This window comes from Eublepharis macularius, chromosome 11 (genome assembly GCF_028583425.1).
Source record: "Eublepharis macularius isolate TG4126 chromosome 11, MPM_Emac_v1.0, whole genome shotgun sequence".
NCBI classification, from domain to species: domain Eukaryota; kingdom Metazoa; phylum Chordata; class Lepidosauria; order Squamata; family Eublepharidae; genus Eublepharis; species Eublepharis macularius.
The window spans coordinates 90,263,134-90,282,612 of record NC_072800.1 but is presented as its reverse complement, the minus strand read 5'-3'; the positions used below and the strand labels follow the sequence as shown (position 1 = coordinate 90,282,612).

The window sequence follows — 19,479 nt, the reverse complement described above, 5'->3', positions numbered from 1 at the left end:
TTCCAGAGCTGATGACATCAGGGCAAGCCCTGTTCGCTGAAACATCCATTCAGCCCACTCGGATTTCTCCCTCCCTCCTTTGTCCCCTCTTCCTGAGGTGTCACTTATCACGATCAGATTCCTAAAGTGGCCCATCTAAGCCATTCAGTAGGCCATTAAAGCCTTTGTTTTAATCTGTGAGAACCACCAAGTACAGCACCAGCCCCAGGGTACGTTTTGGGGTATTTAAGCTGGTCCCTCAGACCGCATGTTGCGTATGCCATTCCGCATGTTGCGTATGCCACCCCTTGATGTCTGTCCGTGGATCCATTGCTGGCATTGGACCACCTCGCTGTCATGTCTCTGCTCCGCTTCAGGATTGTATTTCCCTTATCATCGTGGGTACCTGCTCAAGTGACCGTCTCTATACTTCTTACTCTGCATTTCCTAGTCCTTGTATGCTCTCTTGTATGTATGTGCAAGTTCAGGCTTACGCCACACTATTAGTAAATACACGTATTTATTGAACCTATTTGTAGTCTGCCTCTTTGTCACTAGAGTGTCTGGAATCGGGACCTCCGTAAACATTGGTTAGATCCGCGCTAATTTTAGTTCCAGACTACTAAGCTAATTTCCCCATTATAAAAAAGCAGTTCTGGTAACACCAGAGTCTCTCTGAGTGAGGCTCATGCCAGAGGATTGCTTGCTTTCAGAATATTTAAAGTATACAGACACGGTCATAGGAAAGTTCATAAATTATTGTTGGAAGCATTCATACACAACCTGTTGTATACTTATGAATTGTACTGGCAGAATTGGTACTAGATGTATGTGAATATATGAGCATGTTGCACTTTACTTATTGTGTGTTTGATTGTTTCAAACATAGAATTAGGCAGGCCAACCCTCATCTGCCCACTGATTCAATGCTATATAAGATGAGCTGTGGATTTCCATTTCTTTTGACTAAAGCATTTCCACCCTGCACACCAGTGATGCATTTCTGGGAGTCTGTGCTTTGTGCTCTTCTAGCATCCCTCTTTTCTGCCATACTGGGAGGGCTTTACACGGCAGGAGCCTTCCGCAAGAGGAGACCCAAAGAAGCTCCATTGGACAAAGGCCTCATTCCATGGCTCGGACATGGCTTAAGTTTCAAGAAGAACCCTGTGGAGCTTCTGGAAAAGATGAAGAAGAAACACGGAGATATTTTCACAGTGCTGGTTGGTGGCAATTATTTAAATTTTGTGATGGACCCTCACACTTATGGGACTATAATAAAGGAATCAAAGGACAAGCTGGATTTTGATACATTTGCTTCCACAGTTGCTTTTAATGTATTTGGTTTCCGCCCAAGTGAATCTCATCACAAGATTAAGGAAACAGTTAAGAAGTATCTTAGAGGTAAGAATTTAGCTGAGTTGAACCAGGTGATGATGGAGAACTTGAAGACTGTGATATTTTGCGGTCTGGGCTCAGGTGATGGGGAAAGGCCGTGGCAGCAGGATGGTGTCCTCCACTTCAGCTACAAAGCCATGTTCCAAGCTGCTTTCATGACTTTGTTTGGAACCGATCCCACCCAAAGTGGAGATAGCAAAGAAACTTCTAAGGATCATATAGCAACCCAGTGTGGAGAGTGGTTTGAAGGTTTTCAGAAATTTGACAAGTACCTCCCCCAAATGATCATTGGCATAATGGATCCCCTGAGCAAGAAGGAGACAGAGAGGCTGAGAAACTTCTTCTGGGATGTGCTGTCTGTAGAAAAGCTATCACAGAAAGAAAGTATCAGCAAGTGGGTAGCTGAGGTTGACAGGCAGATGTGTGAAACTGGGATGACGGAAAAGATGCGGACCAAATTCATGTTTGTGCTGTTCTGGACATCACAAGCTAACACCGGACCAGCTACCTTCTGGGTTTTTGTGCATCTCCTGAAACATCCAGAAGCGATGAAGGCAGTGAAGGAAGAAGTAGACTGAATCCTGAAGGAAACTGATCAGGAGGTCAAGCCAGGCAGCCCCTTGATCAATGTGTCCTTGGAAACAATAAAGACGCCAGTTCTGGACAGCGCAATACAGGAAACTCTGCGCTTGAATGTAAGTCCGTTTCTGTTCAGAAGCATAATGGAGGATATGGACCTTGCAATGGCAGATGGGAGAGAATACAGCTTGCGGAAAGGAGACCAGCTCATTCTTTTCCCATTCGTTGGCCTGCAGATGGATCCTGAAATCTACCCTGATCCCCAGAATTTCAAATATGACAGATTCTTGAACCAAGACGGCACGAAAAAAGAGTTTTATAAGAATGGGGAAAAGCTAAAGTATCACATCATGCCATGGGGAGGTGGACCTTCCATGTGCCCTGGGCGATTCTTTGCTGTTAATGAAATGAAAATTTTTGTGATGTTGATGGTCACGTACTTTGACATGGAACTGGTTAACAGGGAGGAGAAGATACCGCCGGTAGATGCAAGCCACTGTGGATTTGGAACCTCACATCCTTCTCATGATATCCAGTTTAGGTATCGACAGAGAATCTAAGAGGAAAGTTGTTTCCATAACCCTGTTGCTTATTAGCTCACAGTCCTTTATTCTGTTCCATCCTGCGGAGAAATCTGTAAAATGACCATAAATTTCCCTGAAGGTATCTTGAATTGGTGCAGTTACAAAAGTTCCAAAGTCCAGAAGTAAGGGAATGTTTGTTGGCAGAATATGCTGTAAGGGTAAAAATAACGGATTATATAAATAACAGACTGTTTAAAGTATTTGGGAAAAATGGGAAACTTATTACTCCTATTATGGATAGTGATGGGAAATAAGTGATACAGATTCATTTTGCAAATTCCTTTCTGAGTTTTCATTTGCAGATGTTATAGTAATGATGTTTGCTTTACATTTTTGATATAGTGTATAGAAATCTATGCTATTTAATTTGATCAATATAACATAACATAATCAGTACTAACAACTTTTCATGATATCATATCCTATATATAACTAGTCTTAGATGTAAGAAGTTTATTAAGTATAACTTTTGTAAATATTCTAAAATATATTGTTTATCAGCAAACAAAGTATAGCTATGGATTGTCGAAGGCTTTCTCTGAGAGATATCAGATACAGCCCGGAAAACCCACAACAGCCAAAGTATAGCTATGTTAAAGTATTTTAATTAATAACACTAAATATTTTATAGTTGGTATATAGTTGGTTTATCAAGATGGAGAGAGGAAATATTGTGTAGTGTTATTTACCTGGAAGCTATATAATAAATCTTGTATGATTATTGCATTTTGATTGTCCTTGTGATGTGTAACTTTATTTTTCTTTTAATTGTAATATTTGTTCCCGTCCCTCTTTTCCTTTTTTTACCCCCTGCATCGTGCAGGGAATTCACAATTACACACCTCCCATACCCCAAGTGACCCCTGCTCCATGCCCAGAAGATGGCAGGATCCATAGCTGAACTGACCTGAGGAAAATTACTTCCTAACCTCAAAGTGTTGATTGTCATTACCCTGGGCATGTAAAAAGAGGCCACAAGAACTGAGCTCTGATGTAACCCTTCCTGCCCTCCCTCTCATGACCTGCCTAGGTTCACAAAATCAGCATTGTTGTCAGATGGCCATACAGCCTCTTGCTTAAAAAACTCCAAAGAAGCAGAGCCCACCACCCCCTGAGGAAGCCTGTTCCACTGAGGGATTGCTCTAAGTGTTTGGAAGTTCTTCCTAATGTTTAGCTGAAAAACTCATTTGATTTAATTTTGATCCATTGGTAGCGGAAAACAACTCTGTACCATCCTCTGTATGACAGCCTTTCAAGTACTTGAAGATGGCTATCATATCACGTTACCTCCTCATAAGACTTGGTCTCCAGACTAGACTTGGGCACGAACAGCATTACAAACAGAAAAAACCCACAAATAACCCAATCTGCTGTTTGCGAGCAAGCTGTTCGTGGTGCTCCATTCTAAACGAACAGGTGGTCGTTGCAAGCCTCCTTTGCTGCCTTTGGCAGCCATTAGGCAAGCCAGACAGTCTGGAGCCTGCTGCAATCAATCCCCTTGGCAACCGGAGAGAAAGGGACTGAACTCTGTCTGAACTCCTTCTGGCTTTAACCCTTCAAAGAACTTCCAGCAGTGAGTCCCATTTTAGCCACTGTGAAGAGAAAATGACAACAAAGGGGGAGACCCATGCGTCATGACTTTCCCGGGGTGCAATCTCTCTGAAACGTGGGGAGATCTTCGGAAGACAGTGAGGACTATGTCCCCTGCAAATTTGGTGGGTATTGGACATTGGGAAGGTCAGTTTGTAACCCCTCAAAGTAGCTGCCTTCCAACAGGCAGTTCCGTTTTTGCCACTGTGAACAGAAAATGACAGCAAGGGGGGGGGCACATGGACCATGCCTTTCCTGGGGAGCAATCTCTCTGAAACTTGGTGGGTCTTCAGAGGACTGTGGGGACTAAAGGGGAAGACCCATGGATCATGCTTTTCCGGGATGCAATCTCTCTGAAACGGGGGGGGGGGAGTCTTCAGAGGACAGAGAGGACTAAAGGGGGAGAGCCATGGATCATGCCTTTCCCAGGGTGCAATCTCTCTGAAATTGGGGGCGGGGGAGAAGTCCTCAGAGAACAATGGGGACTATACCCCTGCAAATTTGGAGGGTATTGGACATTGGGAAGATTCTCCCGGGTGTGAGAGGGATGGGGAGAATCTCCCCACCTCTCTCGCACTGGGCAAGCAGCCTGGCTGTGCGACTGCTCTCCTGGCCCTTTAAACTATCAGCTGGCAGTCAGCAGGGGGAATTCCCCCCTGCCGCCTGCCAGCTGATAGTTTAAAGAGATCTTTAAAGGGCCAAGTAAGTGGGTTTGAGGAGAGGGGGGATAAGTGGGGGTGGGTTCTGGCTCCCATGAACAACAAACAACAAACATGTCCAGGAACAGTTCACGTTCCTCCATGTTCGTTGTTCATGGATGGCACTGAATGACAAACAGGGTGTTCAGGGTTTTTTTTTCCATTCATGCCCATGTCTACACCAGACCCCTCACCATCTTCATTGCCCTCCTCTGGACACATTCCAGCTTACCTATATCCTTCTTAAATTGTGGTACCCAAAACTGTGGGTTCTTAATTTTAAATCCCTAAATGGTTTTTAAAGCCCTGACTTTCACTGTTCAGACAAACCAGATCTTGTCAGGTCTTCGCTACTAAGCAAAGCTGACCTCCATGCACCGAGGCTTCTATGCACCACTGTTGGTCTCTTGCCTTGGAAACCCAAAGGAGTTGTCAAAAGTCACTGGCAACTTGATGGCACTTCCCATCACCAAATAGCTTGGAGTCAGGATACCAAATAGCTTGGGGTCAGGATACTTGAATTATCATTAACAGTTTGTTTTCATGACTTTTATGCTGTGTTATGATTTTATCATAAGCTGCCTCGAGGTGGCATATACATGTTCTAAATACACAAACAAGTAAATCATTAAAATAGATGTAGTATCTCTGCAATGTATGCCTGCATTTAGTACTGAAAAAAACAAACCAGGATCACGTTGTAAAAAGACACAATTAACAAAAAACCAACAATTTTTACATATTACTTCTGAGGAAGGTCTGCTACAAAATGTTTTTTTTTCATAATATTTTTTATTTTTCAATATCTAACATGCAAAACGACTACATACATACATAACCTACAAAACAGTAACTAAAAATGACTACAATAACACAAGGGATGGGGAAAAAGGGAGAAAAAAGAAAAAGGGAGGGAGGGGTGGAAAAAGGGGGAAGGCGACCTACAAACACTAAACACTACATTTCAATGCTTTCCCTTCATACTGCCATAGTAAAAAAAATAGCTTAATAAAATAGTGACGGAGTGTATTGTCGAAGGCTTTCACGGCCGGAGAACGATGGTTGTTGTGCGTTTTCCGGGCTGTATTGCCGTGATCTTGGCATTGTAGTTCCTGACGTTTCGCCAGCAGCTGTGGCTGGCATCTTCAGAGGTGTAGCACCAAAAGACAGAGATCTCTGTCTTTTGGTGCTACACCTCTGAAGATGCCAGCCACAGCTGCTGGCGAAACGTCAGGAACTACAATGCCAAGACCACGGCAATACGTCTTTTGGTGCTACACCTCTGAAGATGCCAGCCACAGCTGCTGGCGAAACGTCAGGAACTACAATGCCAAGACCACGGCAATACAGCCCGGAAAACCCACAACAACCATAGTGACGGAGTGGTTGATCATACAAATTACAAATTACAGTTCAAATTAAATCTTTTCCCCTCCCCTGGGCCTCGGGCGCAATTCCCTCTGCGCAGCTACCGCCAGAGCGCCCATTGCCTCCCCCCTCCCTTCAGGCTTCGGATCCTTTTCTTTTTGCTTGGTGTCTGATCCCAATTCTGAATTTTTCTCCACAAAATCCCTTAGCTGATCTTCCGAATTAATCTTGTAAGCTTTATCTTTATAACTAAACCCGATTCCTTCCGGGAGTAGCCATTTGTACTTTATGTCCCGTTCCCTCAAAAGAGCTGCCAACATCTTGTACTTAAATCTTTTCTTCCGCACTAAAAATGGAACGTCCTTCAATATCTTGACTTTATTTCCCAGAAAGTCCAATTCCGCATTGTATGAATTATATAGGATACTGTCCTGAACCCTCCTAGATGAAAACTCAATAACAATCTCGCGAGGCAGCTGCCACTTCGTTGCATATTTTGAAGATGCTCAATGGACTCCCAAAATGGCGCTTTTCACTTCTTCTTTAGTTGCCCTCGCGGGTGTCGCTAAAAGTTCCGAGGCGAGATCCCATAAATCCTCTTTTTCCTCCTCTTTAACATTCTGGAGACGCAAAATGGTTTGTGTTCGCTCCACTTGCAGTCCGATCAGCTGGTTTTCCACCAACTTTAATTCCCTGTTCGTTGCTCTCGTAAGTGACGCACTTTCCCGGGCAGACTTCTCTGCCCCCCCCCGCTGCTTCTTTAATGGCTTTCACATCGCTTTCAATTAAGCCCACCCTTTGATCTGTTTCATTCAGCTTGTCAACAAAGGGTTTTATGGATTCCATAACCACTCTTTTAACCAGTTCCTCAAGCGTCTCACCCCTCTGCAAGGCCGCCGTAACTGACTTGCCAAGAGAAGGACTCTGCTTTTTTGCTGCCATTTTAGGGGGGGGGGACCGCCAATCTTCCGAGACTCTATGAGGGGGGGAAAATCCGAGTCTTCTAACCTTCAGACCCCACCACTCCTCACATACGCTTGTAGTAACAGAAGGGATTCACTTACTTGCAGGCTTTCGCCTAATCCTGCTCCTTGCTGTTTTCCATAGCCCGGCAGCACACTAGGTGCTGCGCTCGTCTGCCGGCCTCCATGGGGACAAACGGGCGATTTACCCCCTGTCTCGATCTGTCAGAGGGCTCTTCCCGCCGCGTCCCGGACTCAGACTCCCTGCCTGAGAGTCTGGGGGCTAACCTTTGCAGATCAGCCGCCCAGCCAGGCGGCTCAGCCGCTTCCTCTCGGACCTGCCGAGAGGAGCGTCCGACATGGCTGCGAAAACGAAACCGAATGGTCTGCTACAAAATGTGATTACATCTAGATGTGCGTCTTACTTCTACTTATTACAAAAGCTGTTCCACTATATCACAAGGATGGAACCATTCTAAATTTGTGGTCGGGGATCACATGATTTGTTGTGGTTATTTTCTATTTATGTAATACATAAGGATTATATGCAATAAGTACTGTCGTGCTGACTACCAAGAGACAGTTGAAACGATGCCAATGGTTTTTATAACCATTCGGACGCATGTTAAAGGAGGTATACTTTAAGATTATGGGTGTTTTGTCATTTATGCAAAAACTGGTCTCTTCCTAAATCCCCAGGAGATAAAAGCGAAAGCAGTACAACAGCTTGGATTTTAGCATTTAATACAATACAGTTGTAGAAGATACTACAACCAGCTGATCTAGGTTATGGACATGGAGCCATAGGCTGAAGGCCAATTTAGACATTTCCATAAATAAGCAATTGCTGCAAAAAATGGCACCTGTAATTTATTCAATCCCGCCCCCCCCACACACACACCTTGCGCCATCAGCTATAACTTGGTCAGCCAAGCTCCCAGAAGGGGATAGGGGATGCCTCAATACAAGCTCTCATTGCCAGATGCCACTGCAAGAGGACATGGGGGTGGTGGTAAATATGGCACCAGTGTCAACATTACAACATCACTTCTGGAGAAAACACGACCAGTGATGATGGGTAGCTCTAGGAATTGCTGGAAACTCTATAATTTTACATCAGTTTGTCAATGCTACCCTCCACCATGTCTCTGCCCCCCCACCATTGCCAAACTGAACCCTAACTAGAACTTGTCACATGTCATCGCAACATTCAGCATTCAACAATGAGAAGGATATAGTGCCGCAGAACCCGGCTGGGAGGTAATTTCTACTTGATGATACAGAAGGGGTGGGGAACGAGATTCATAACTGCCGGTTTCAGCAGCAACCATGTGTTTACTATCACATTTAAATGAGTCTCACAGCCATGTGGAATTATAGATTGTGAGGGGGGTTTGATCTGTGGAGGATCATTCCTTGCAATCTGGAATTAAATTTGACAACACTTATCTGGTCCCACCCAGCCTTTTCATTCTACGAACCATTTACCTAGATGCCTTTCCTTTGCGCAAAGATATTGCCTCCTTGAGAGCTGATTGGCTTCAAACATCTGCAAACCATCATCATCATAATTACATTCTTCAAATTAAGCACGGCATTAATATTTCGGATTCTGATAGCTGACAGCTGACCTAGGAATGAATAGTGGAGGTAAAAACTGGATGATAGAGTATAGCTTTGTGATAAGCATAAGGGGCCTTTCATTGGTAGAAAGCAGCCACCTTCTGCCCGTGGTGTGATGCATTTATAGAAATACTTCAAACTTTTCAGGCCCAGGTTCTACCTTTAATCCTCAAAATGAAGCAATAGGCCCATTTTTAATTTTTTATCAAGCACCTATCTTCTCTGTCTCATCTTACTTCCTGATTCACTCTCTCTCAAAAAAAATCTTCAGTATGGCAGTAGGGCTGCCTGGTTTTCACCCAGACAGAAACTTCACATTTGAAATATACATTAAAAGGGGCCCCATAAATTAAGCCAATCTGTTTAATAAAGTTTGGCTCTGTCTTCCATTCCTGGCAAGTGATGGTGTGTCTCTTTCCAATGTGTCTCATTGATCATCGTGTAGCATTGCTTCCCTGAGCCAGTTGCTTTGGAAAGAGTTGAGGGAAATCTCCTGGTTTCTGATATGAGGGACAACTTCGCAAAATGAGGCTTGCTGAAGTTTTCAAACCGCTAGGGCCCTGGAGACAGTGATATAGGAGCTTCAGCCCCTCTATACTTTGACTACAGAGAACTTGACCTGTTGTAGAATATGGCTACTGCCAAATGACAGCATTTAGTTCTAACCTGACTCAGGAGTTTGGGATGCTGTATTGGTCTCCCAGGTTTATAGTGTCATTTCATCTTCCTTAGTCTTTTCTATAGTTAACATGTTCAGTGCAACTGTGAACCCAACACACAATGAAAATTCCAGTTTGTGAATCTGTTGCGGCAAACATGAAATGGGGCCGCAACAGAACAAAAATTTATTCCAGCATAAATTATTGTAAATCAGGGTCACTTGATCAAATCACATCAAGTGTATATTCAATAGGCCTAAGGCTACAAACAAGAGAAAGGTGAGTGAAATGTTCCAGTCAAATGAATAACCAACCCACATTCGAAGAACCAGTGTCGGAGAGAACGGCTCCCAATTGCGGATCGGTAGGCAACATCGAATTAACACATCAGATCTTACCAAGAACACTGACGTTTCACATGGTGAAATGCAGTGGAACGTGATAAGCAGATAAGTATATCCTTAACCACAGTAACATCTCTGTGGATGCCATTCACTCATACGCCTCGTCTAATTGTAATCAACCTTACTTACTGGATGGAAATCACAGAAAGGGGACTGAGAGGCCCTGGCCCTTCCAGAGAAACGTTGAGCATCTTCACTGAATTTCTGTATTTCATTCTTTTTTCATAATTTTAGTTTCTTGCCTTTTTCTATTTGTAGAAATACGATAAAAAAATGTACGCAGGATTCTGCCCAGTTTTTCAGTAGGAAGTAAGTCATGCTTTAGTTTAGCAGCTGAGTTGGAATAACAAGCTGAGTTGGAATAACAACCTACAAGCACTAGATTATGAAGGCAATCTATATTTATGTTCTGATTGTACCACACTGATTATGCACAGCTGTCCTTACCCAATGGTATCCAATATATATAAAAGGCAAGTTATATTGTCGACAGCTCACTTTTTAGCCTCGCTCAGCCGCACTGTTGATGATTCTAACCTCAAGGCCGCTATGAAGCGCCCACTTGCCGCCGAGAAGGGGCTCACCGAATCGACAGCCTAAGCACTCCTCCCCATGCCTCCCATCAACGCCCTCCTGCTTTGGCCTCCAGGCCGCTGTGAAGCATCCGGTTGCTGCTGGGAGGAGTACTCAGGCCACCAATTCACCAAGCCCCCTTCGGGCGACAAGCGGGCGCTTCGCAGTGGCTCCCAGGACAGAGTGGGGGGGTGCTGAGGGGAAGAAGAGCAGAATACAAATTAATCTTCATGCAGGTGCATTGCTGGGAGGGGGCACGCTGAATTGACGGCCTAAACACTCTTCCCCATGCTTCACCTGAGGGTCACTAAGGAGAAGGCAGAAGCCCTGGTGGCACTGGACCCCTATTCGTGGTTGCCTGGGAGGGATCCCTGCTGGATCCCGTGGAGCTTATTCTCCCCTCCCTAAAGAAGCCTGAAAGCAATTTTCTCAGAGCAAGCTCTATTGAATAGCACGGGCCTTACGTCCAAGTAGACCTTCTTTGGGATCCCCCCCACTCCACTGCTTTCTTCCCTCTTGGTCTCAACATAATATTCTGACAAAATTCTTTACCAAAAAAAATTGTATACAAAGAAATCTTTTAACGTTGATGATTGATTGTAATGTTTCTATATCTAGTGTCTCATAAATGCCTCTCAGATGTCCTGAAGGGTTTCTGCTTACTACACTTTTGGGGCACATTCGAGTACATCCTACAATCTCAAGAAAAAGCACCTGGAGAAACACCTCACAAAAGGCCCATCAGCTGAGGGTGACGAGAGAGTGAAGTGGAACCAGGAAAATAATATAGCACAAGCATTCATTGTAAATTCTATCTCTACCCATTATCTAGAATTGATTCAGGGCTGTGAAACAGCTAAGCAGATGTATGACCTTATACTTAAAGAGCATATGAGAGATGATTGGGCAACCAGGTCACTTTTGCAAGATCAATTGCAAGCGTTAAGACGTTCAAATGGGCAAAGTTTTAAAAGTCACGTGAGGGAGCTACTGGACCTGTTCTTTCAGTATGCCCAAGCAGGGGAAGAAAAAGATGATTCTGTCAAGGTTGGAGCTTTGCTTAAATCTCTAGGCCATACATTTCTGCCAGTAATCTCCCAACTTGAAATGAAGGGAAAAATAAATTTTCGAAAAACAGCCATACAAATTGAAAAGGAAGTTGCAAGACATAAAGCTTTAAACTCAATTTACGAGAATGTCCTGAACAGTTTGTTCATAAAGTCTCCCTAAGAGCAAAAACGCAAGTTGCCACTTCCAGCCCTGGAGAAAGACATTTCTCAAACTATCAAACTGGCAAGCATCCTAAGGGGACTACGTTGGCCAGAAAGAGAGAATCCTGAAGCAAACAAAGGTTCACTACAGCAACCCAGTATGAGACAGGGCAAAACTCATTTGCTACCACTCCAAAGGCAAAACAATTAACATGTTACAATTGCAGGGGGTACAGGTCACAAGCAAATCAACTGCTCTCCCCCCAGGGCAATGGGAACTCCCCCTCCCTCTTCTAACATGAAAGCAAGTAATTTTAAACGAAAGACAGAACAGTAAAAGAAGTTTAGTCTGAATTCAGTAAGCACCAGCCTTTCATCTTGTGGACTTCCTCAGGGGCATACAGTTGTCCACTCTAGATATCACAAAATATGGCTTCAAAACAAACCCTTTTACAAAAATTAATAAAGATTTTTTTTATCTATACAACAAGCAGCTTACCTGTGTATGTTACAGTTCATTCATAAATCACTTACAAATGCATACTTTGTGATATCTAGAGTGGACGACTGTATGCCCCTGAGGAAGTCTGCAAGACGAAAATCTGTGTGAATGATAGCCAGCCCCAGTTCGGGCGCAGCATTCGGACCTCCACCTTTTCATCAAAACATCTGTTGAAGAAAAAGAAAGAAAACACCCATTAATGAAAGGAACTAAAAACTTACCTTGACTCGGTCCCGGAGTCTCTCTGAGTGAGGCTCATGCCAGAGGATTGCTTGCTTTCAGAATATTTAAAGTATACAGACACGGTCATTGGAAAGTTTATAAATTATTATGGGAAGCATTCATACACAACCTGTTGTATACTTATGAATTGTACTGGCAGAATTGGTACTAGTTGTGTGTGAATATACGAGCATGTTGCACTTTACTTATTGATTGTGTGTTTGATTGTTTCAAACATAGAATTAGGCAGGCCAACCCTCATCTGCCCACTGATTCAATGCTATATAAGATGAGCTGTGGATTTCCATTTCCTTTGACTAAAGCATTTCCACCCTGCACACCAGTGATGCATTTCTGGGAGTCTGTGCTTTGTGCTCTTCTAGCATCCCTCTTTTCTGCCATACTGGGAGGGCTTTACACGGCAGGAGCCTTCCGCAAGAGGAGACCCAAAGAAGCTCCATTGGACAAAGGCCTCATTCCATGGCTCGGACATGGCTTAAGTTTCAAGAAGAACCCTGTGGAGTTTCTGGAAAAGATGAAGAAGAAACACGGAGATATTTTCACAGTGCTGGTTGGTGGCAATTATTTAAATTTTGTGATGGACCCTCACACTTATGGGACTATAATAAAGGAATCAAAGGACAAGCTGGATTTTGATACATTTGCTTCCACAGTTGTTTTTAATGTATTTGGTTTCCACCTCAGTGAATCTCATCACAAGATTAAGGAAACAGTTAGCAAGAAGTATCTTAGAGGTAAGAACTTAGCTGAGTTGAACCAGGTGATGATGGAGAACTTGAAGACTGTGTTGCTAAAAAGCCGGAGCTCAGGTGATGGGGAAAGGCCGTGGCAGCAGGACGGTGTCTTCCACTTCAGCTACAAAGCCATGTTCCAAGCTTCTTTCATGACTTTGTTTGGAACTGATCCCCCCCAAAGTGGATGTAGCAAAGAGATTTCTAAGGATCATACAGCAACCCAGTGTGGAGAGTGGTTTGAAGATTTTCAGAAATTTGACAAGTATTTTCCCCAAATGACCATTGGCATAATGGATCCCCTGAGCAAGAAGGAGATGGAGAGGCTGAGAAACTTCTTCTGGGATGTGCTTTCTGTAGAAAAGCTATCACAGAAAGATAATATCAGCAAATGGGTAGCTGAGATTGACAGGCAGATGTGTGAAACTGGGATGAAGGAAAAGATGCGGACCCAATTCATGTTTCCGCTGTTCTGGGCATCACAAGCTAACGTCGGACCAGCTATCTTCTGGGTTTTTGTGCATCTCCTGAAACATCCAGAAGCGATGAAGGCAGTGAAGGAAGAAGTAGACCGAATCCTGAAGGAAACTGATCAGGAGGTCAAGCCAGGCAGCCCCTTGATCAATGTATCCTTGGAAACAATAAAGACGCCAGTTCTGGACAGCGCAATACAGGAAACTCTGCGCTTGAATGTAAGTCCGTTTCTGTTCAGAAGCATAATGGAGGATATGGACCTTGCAATGGCAGATGGGAGAGAATACAGCTTGCGGAAAGGAGACCAGCTCATTCTTTCCCCATTCGTTGGCCTGCACATGGATCCTGAAATCTACCCTGATCCCCAGAATTTCAAATATGACAGATTCTTGAACCCAGACGGCACGAAAAAAGAGTTTTATAAGAATGGGGAAAAGTTAAAGTATCCCATCATGCCATGGGGGGGTGGACCTTCCATGTGCCCTGGGCGATTCTTTGCTGTTAATGAAATGAAGATCTTTGTGATGTTGATGGTCATGTACTTTGACATGGAACTAGTTAACAGGGAAGAGAAGATACCACCGGTAGTTGCAAGCCGCTGTGGGATTGGAACCTCACATCCTTCTCATGATATCCAGTTTAGGTATCGACAGAGAATCTAAGAGGAAAGTTGTTTCCATAACCCTGTTGCTTATTAGCTCACAGTCCTTTATTCTGTTCCATCCTGCGGAGAAATCTGTAAAATGACCATAAATTTCCCTGAAGGTCTCTTGAATTGGTGCAGTTACAAAAGTTCCAAAGTCCAGAAGTAAGGGAATGTTTGTTGGCAGAATATGCTGTAAGGGTAAAAATAACGGATTATATAAATAACAGACTGTTTAAAGTATTTGGGAAAAAATGGGAAACTTATTACTTCTATTATGGATAGTGATAGGAAATAAATGATACAGATTCATTTTGCAAATTCCTTTCTGAGTTTTCATTTGCAGATGTTATAGTAATGATGTTTGCTTTACATTTTTAATATAGTGTATAGAAATCTATGCTATTTAATTTGATCAATATAACATAACATAATCAGTACTAACAACTTTTCATGATATAATATCCTATATATAATTAGTCTTAGATGTAGGAAGTTTATTAAATATATCTTTTGTAAATATTCTAAAATATATTGTTTATCAGCAAACAAAGTATAGCTATGTTAAAGTATTTTAATTAATAATGCTAAATATTTTATAGTTAGTATATAGTTGGTTTATCAAGATGGAGAGAGGAAATATTGTGTAGTGTTATTTACCTGGAAGCTATATAATAAATCTTGTATGATTATTGCATTTTGATTGTCCTTGTGATGTGTAACTTTATTTTTCTTTTAATTGTAATATTTGTTCCCGTCCCTCTTTTCCTTTTTTTACCCCCTGCATCGTGCAGGGAATTCACAATTACATCCCTCCCACACCCCAAGTGACCCCTGCTCCTTGCCCAGAAGATGGCAGGATCCAAAGCTGAACTGACCTGAGGAAAATTACTTCCTGACCTCAAAGTGTTGATTGTCATTACCCTGGGCATGTAAAAAGGGGCCACAAGAATTGAGCACTGATGTAACCCTTCCTGCCCTCCCTCTCATGACCTGCGTAGGTTCACAAAATCAGCATTGTTGTCAGATGGCCATACAGCCTCTGCTTACAATATTCCAAAGAAGGAGAGCCCACCACCCCCTGAGGAAGCCTGTTCCACTGAGGGATTGCTCTAAGTATTGTCGAAGGCTTTCACGGCCGGAGAACTATGGTTGTTGTGGGTTTTACGGGCTGTATTGCCATGGTCTTGGCATTGTAGTTCCTGACGTTTCGCCAGCAGCTGTGGCTGGTATCTTCAGAGGTATAACACCAAAAGACAGAGATCTCTCAGTGTCACAGTGTGGAAAAGATGTAGGTTATTTGTATATACTCAGGAGGGGTGGGGTTGAGCTGAGTCATCCTGTTTGCTCTAAGTGTTTGGAAGTTCTTCCTAATGTTTAGCTGAAAAACTCATTTGATTTAATTTTGATCCATTGGTAGAGGAAAACAACTCTGTACCATCCTCTATATGACAGCGTTTCAAGTACTTGAAGATGGCTATCATATCACGTTACCTCCTCATAGGACTTGGTCTCCAGACTAGACTTGGGCACGAACAGCATTACAAACAGAAAAAACCCACAAATAACCCAATCTGCTGTTTGCGAGCAAGCTGTTCGTGGTGCTCCATTCTAAACGAACAGGTGGTCGTTAAAAGCCTCGTTTGCTGCCTTTGGCAGCCGTTAGGCAAGCCAGACAGTCTGGAGCCTGCTGCAATCAATCCCCTTGGCAACCGGAGAGAAAGGGACTGAACTCTGTCTGAACTCCTTCTGGCTTTCCTTCTGGCTTTAACCCTTCAAAGAACTTCCAGCCGTGAGTCCCATTTTAGCCACTGTGAAGAGAAAATGACAACAAAGGGGGAGACGCGTCATGACTTTCCCGGGGTGCAATCTCTCTGAAACGTGGGGAGATCTTCGGAAGACAGTGAGGACTATGTCCCCTGCAAATTTGGTGGGTAATGGACATTGAGAAGGTCAGTTTGTAACCCCTCAAAGGAGCTGCCTTCCAACAGGCAGTTCCATTTTTGCCACTGTGAACAAAAAATGACAGCAAAGGGGGGGGGGGACACATGGATCATGCCTTTCCTGGGGAGCAATCTCTCTGAAACTTGGTGGGTCTTCAGAGGACTGTGGGGACTAAAGGGGAAGACCCATGGATCATGCTTTTCCGGGGTGCAATCTCTCTGAAACTGGGGGACGGGGGTCTTCAGAGGACAGAGAGGACCAAAGGGGGAGAGCCATTGATCATGCTTTTCCAGGGTGCAATCTCTCTGAAACTGGGGGACGGGGGTCTTCAGAAGATAGAGAGGACTAAAGGGGGAGAGCCATGGATCATGCCTTTCCCGGGGTTCAATCTCTCTGAAATCGGGGGGGGGGGGGAGACCTTAGGGGACAGTGGGGACTATACCCCTGCAAATTTGGAGGGTATTGGACATTGGGAAGATGGGGAGAATCTCCCCACCTCTCTCGCACTGGGCAAGCAGCCTGGCTGTGCGACTGCTCTCCCGGCCCTTTAAACTGTCAGCTGGCAGTCAGCAGGGGGAATTCCCCCCTGCCGCCTGCCAGCTGATAGTTTAAAGGGATCTTTAAAGGGCCAAGTAAGTGTGTTTGAGGGGAGGGGGGATAAGTGGGGGTGGGTTCTGGCTCCCATGAACAACAAAGAACAAACACGTCCAGGAACATTTATGTTCGTCCATGTTCGTTGTTCGTGGATGGCACCGAATGATAAACAGGGTGTTCGGGTTTTTTTCCCCCATTCATGCCCATGTCTACTCCAGACCCCTCACCATCTTCATTGCCCTCCTCTGGACACATTCCAGCTTACCTATATCCTTCTTAAATTGCGGTACCCAAAACTGTGGGTTCTTAATTTTAAATCCCTAAATGGTTTTTAAAGCCCCGACTTTCACTGTCCGGACAAACCAGATCTTGTCAGGTCTTCGCTACTAAGCAAAGCTGACCTCTATGCACCGAAGCTTCTATGCGCCACTGTTGGTCTCTTGCCTTTGAAACCCAAAGGAGTTGTCAAAAGTCACTGGCAACTTGATGGCACGTCCCATCACCAAATAGCTTGGAGTCAGGATACCAAATAGCTTGGGGTCAGGATACTTGAAGTATCATTAACAGTTTGTTTTCATGACTTTTATGCTGTGTTATGATTTTATCATAAGCTGCCTCGAGGAGGTGGCATATACATGTTCTAAATACACGAACAAGTAAATCATTAAAATAGATGTAGTATCTCTGCAATGTATGCCTGCATTTAGTACTGAAAAAAACAAACCGGGATTACGTTGTAAAAAGACACAATTAACGAAAAGCCAGCAATTTTTACGTATTACTTCTGAGGAAGGTCTGCTACGAAATGCGATTACATCTAGATGTGCATCTTACTTCTACTTATTGCAAAAGCTGTTCCACTATTTCACAAGGATGGAACCTTTCTAAATTTGTGGTCGGGGATCACATGATTTGTTGTGGTTATTTTCTATTTATGTAATACATAAGGATTATATGCAATAAGTACTGTCGTGCTGACTACCAAGAAACAGTTGAAACGATGCCAATTTGTTTTTATAACCATTTGGACTCATGTTAAAGGAGGTATACTCTAAGATTACGGGTGTTTTGATTCGGTTTCGTTTTCTCAGCCATGTCGGACGCTCCTCTTCTCTGGCTCGAGAGGAAGCGGCCGAGCACCCTGTCCGGGCGGCTGATCTGCGAAGATTAGCCCCCAAAACTCCCAGTGAGGGAGGCTGGGTCCGGGACGCTGCGGGAAGAGCCCCCTGGAATCAATGCGGGGGGTTAATTGCCCGTTTGTCCCTACGGAGGCCGGCAGACGTGCGCGGCGCCTTGAGTGCTGCCGGGCCATGGGAAACAAAATTCTTCACACAATGTTCACAAAAATAATTTAGTGAATTTGAAAGTAATATACAAGAGTGAATACAACATGTGAAATTCTAAAACATCATAATCACTATAATATCATCACAATCAATCACACACAGCAAGGTGTTACAACACCGAGTAGCATGTGTATCCTCAGAAAAGGGAAGAATCCCAAGAGTTCTCTTATGAGCTGTCTTCAGTCAGTACACTGAGGATTCCCGCTGAAACCGCGGGGGCAGATGAAAAGTCCCTCCGGACAAAGTGGAAAGGAGCTGGAAGACTGGGAGGAGAATGGAATGTGCAGGTGGAGAACAGCAACCGGGAGCCCCCGAGGGGGACCTCCCCGCCCGACAAGCCTCCGGGTATCTCAAGCTTGTTTCATGAGCACTTCCTTACGGGGCGTGGTTTCTCCTACCACGATGGTATTTCTCCGACTCTCCCACAAACTCTTTCACGTGCTGAAACTCTGCACACTTCCAGGGACCCTGGAAGTGCGCAGAGTTTCAGCACGTGAAAGAGTTTGTGGGAGAGTCGGAGAAATACCATCGTGGTAGGAGAAACCACGCCCCGTGAGGAAGTGCTCATGAAACAAGCTTGAGATACCCGGAGGCTTGTCGGGCGGGGAGGTCCCCCTCGGGGGCTCCCGGTTGCTGTTCTCCACCTGCACATTCCATTCTCCTCCCAGTCTTCCAGCTCCTTTCCACTTTGTCCGGAGGGACTTTTCATCTGCCCCCGCGGTTTCAGCGGGAATCCTCAGTGTACTGACTGAAGACAGCTCATAAGAGAACTCTTGGGATTCTTCCCTTTTCTGAGGATACACATGCTACTCGGTGTTGTAACACCTTGCTGTGTGTGATTGATTGTGATGATATTATAGTGATTATGATGTTTTAGAATTTCACATGTTGTATTCACTCTTGTATATTACTTTCAAATTCACTAAATTATTTTTGTGAACATTGTGTGAAGAATTTAGTTCACTGCATCAGTGCTCATTTGTGTTTTTTGGCAAGTTTGGGTGGGTGAGCATCTTTGATAGCCTCTTTTGGTTTGGGCCATGGGAAACGGCAAAGAGCAGAACTAGGCGAGAGCCTACAAGTAAGCGAATTCCTTCTGTTATTACAAGCGTACGTGAAGGAGAGGTGAGATCTGAAGCTAAGAAGGCTCACTCTTCCCCTTTGCTGAGTTTCAAGATTTGGTTGGTGCCCCCCCCCAAAATGGCAACAAAAAAACAAAGTCCTGCCCTTGGCAAGTCAGTTTCGGCTGCCTTAAAGGGAGAATCGCTGGAGGAAATAGTACGGAGGGCGGTTGGTGAAGCTATAAAACCCTTTGTTGACAAGCTGAATGAAACAGATCAAAGGGTAGGCTTAATTGAGAGCGAAGTGAAAACCATT

General features: G+C 44.1%; 1 protein-coding gene and 1 pseudogene across 1 annotated transcript; both read left to right on the top strand.

Moving 5' to 3' along the window:
• The first annotated feature begins 974 nt into the window (after positions 1-974).
• LOC129337849 (7-alpha-hydroxycholest-4-en-3-one 12-alpha-hydroxylase-like) lies at positions 975-2,879 on the top strand (annotated as a pseudogene).
• Positions 2,880-12,688: 9,809 nt separating this feature from the next.
• On the top strand, positions 12,689-14,464 carry LOC129337853 (7-alpha-hydroxycholest-4-en-3-one 12-alpha-hydroxylase-like). Its single transcript, XM_054991809.1, has one exon. It carries the CDS (start codon positions 12,696-12,698, stop codon positions 14,235-14,237), a length of 1,542 nt encoding a protein of 513 aa, XP_054847784.1. The 5' UTR covers positions 12,689-12,695; the 3' UTR covers positions 14,238-14,464.
• Positions 14,465-19,479: the final 5,015 nt, after the last annotated feature.

Coding starts and splice junctions, on each gene's coding strand:
- LOC129337853 (XM_054991809.1), top strand. CDS start 12,696: ATGCATTTCTGGGAGTCTGTGCTTTGTGCTCTTCTAGCATCCCTCTTT.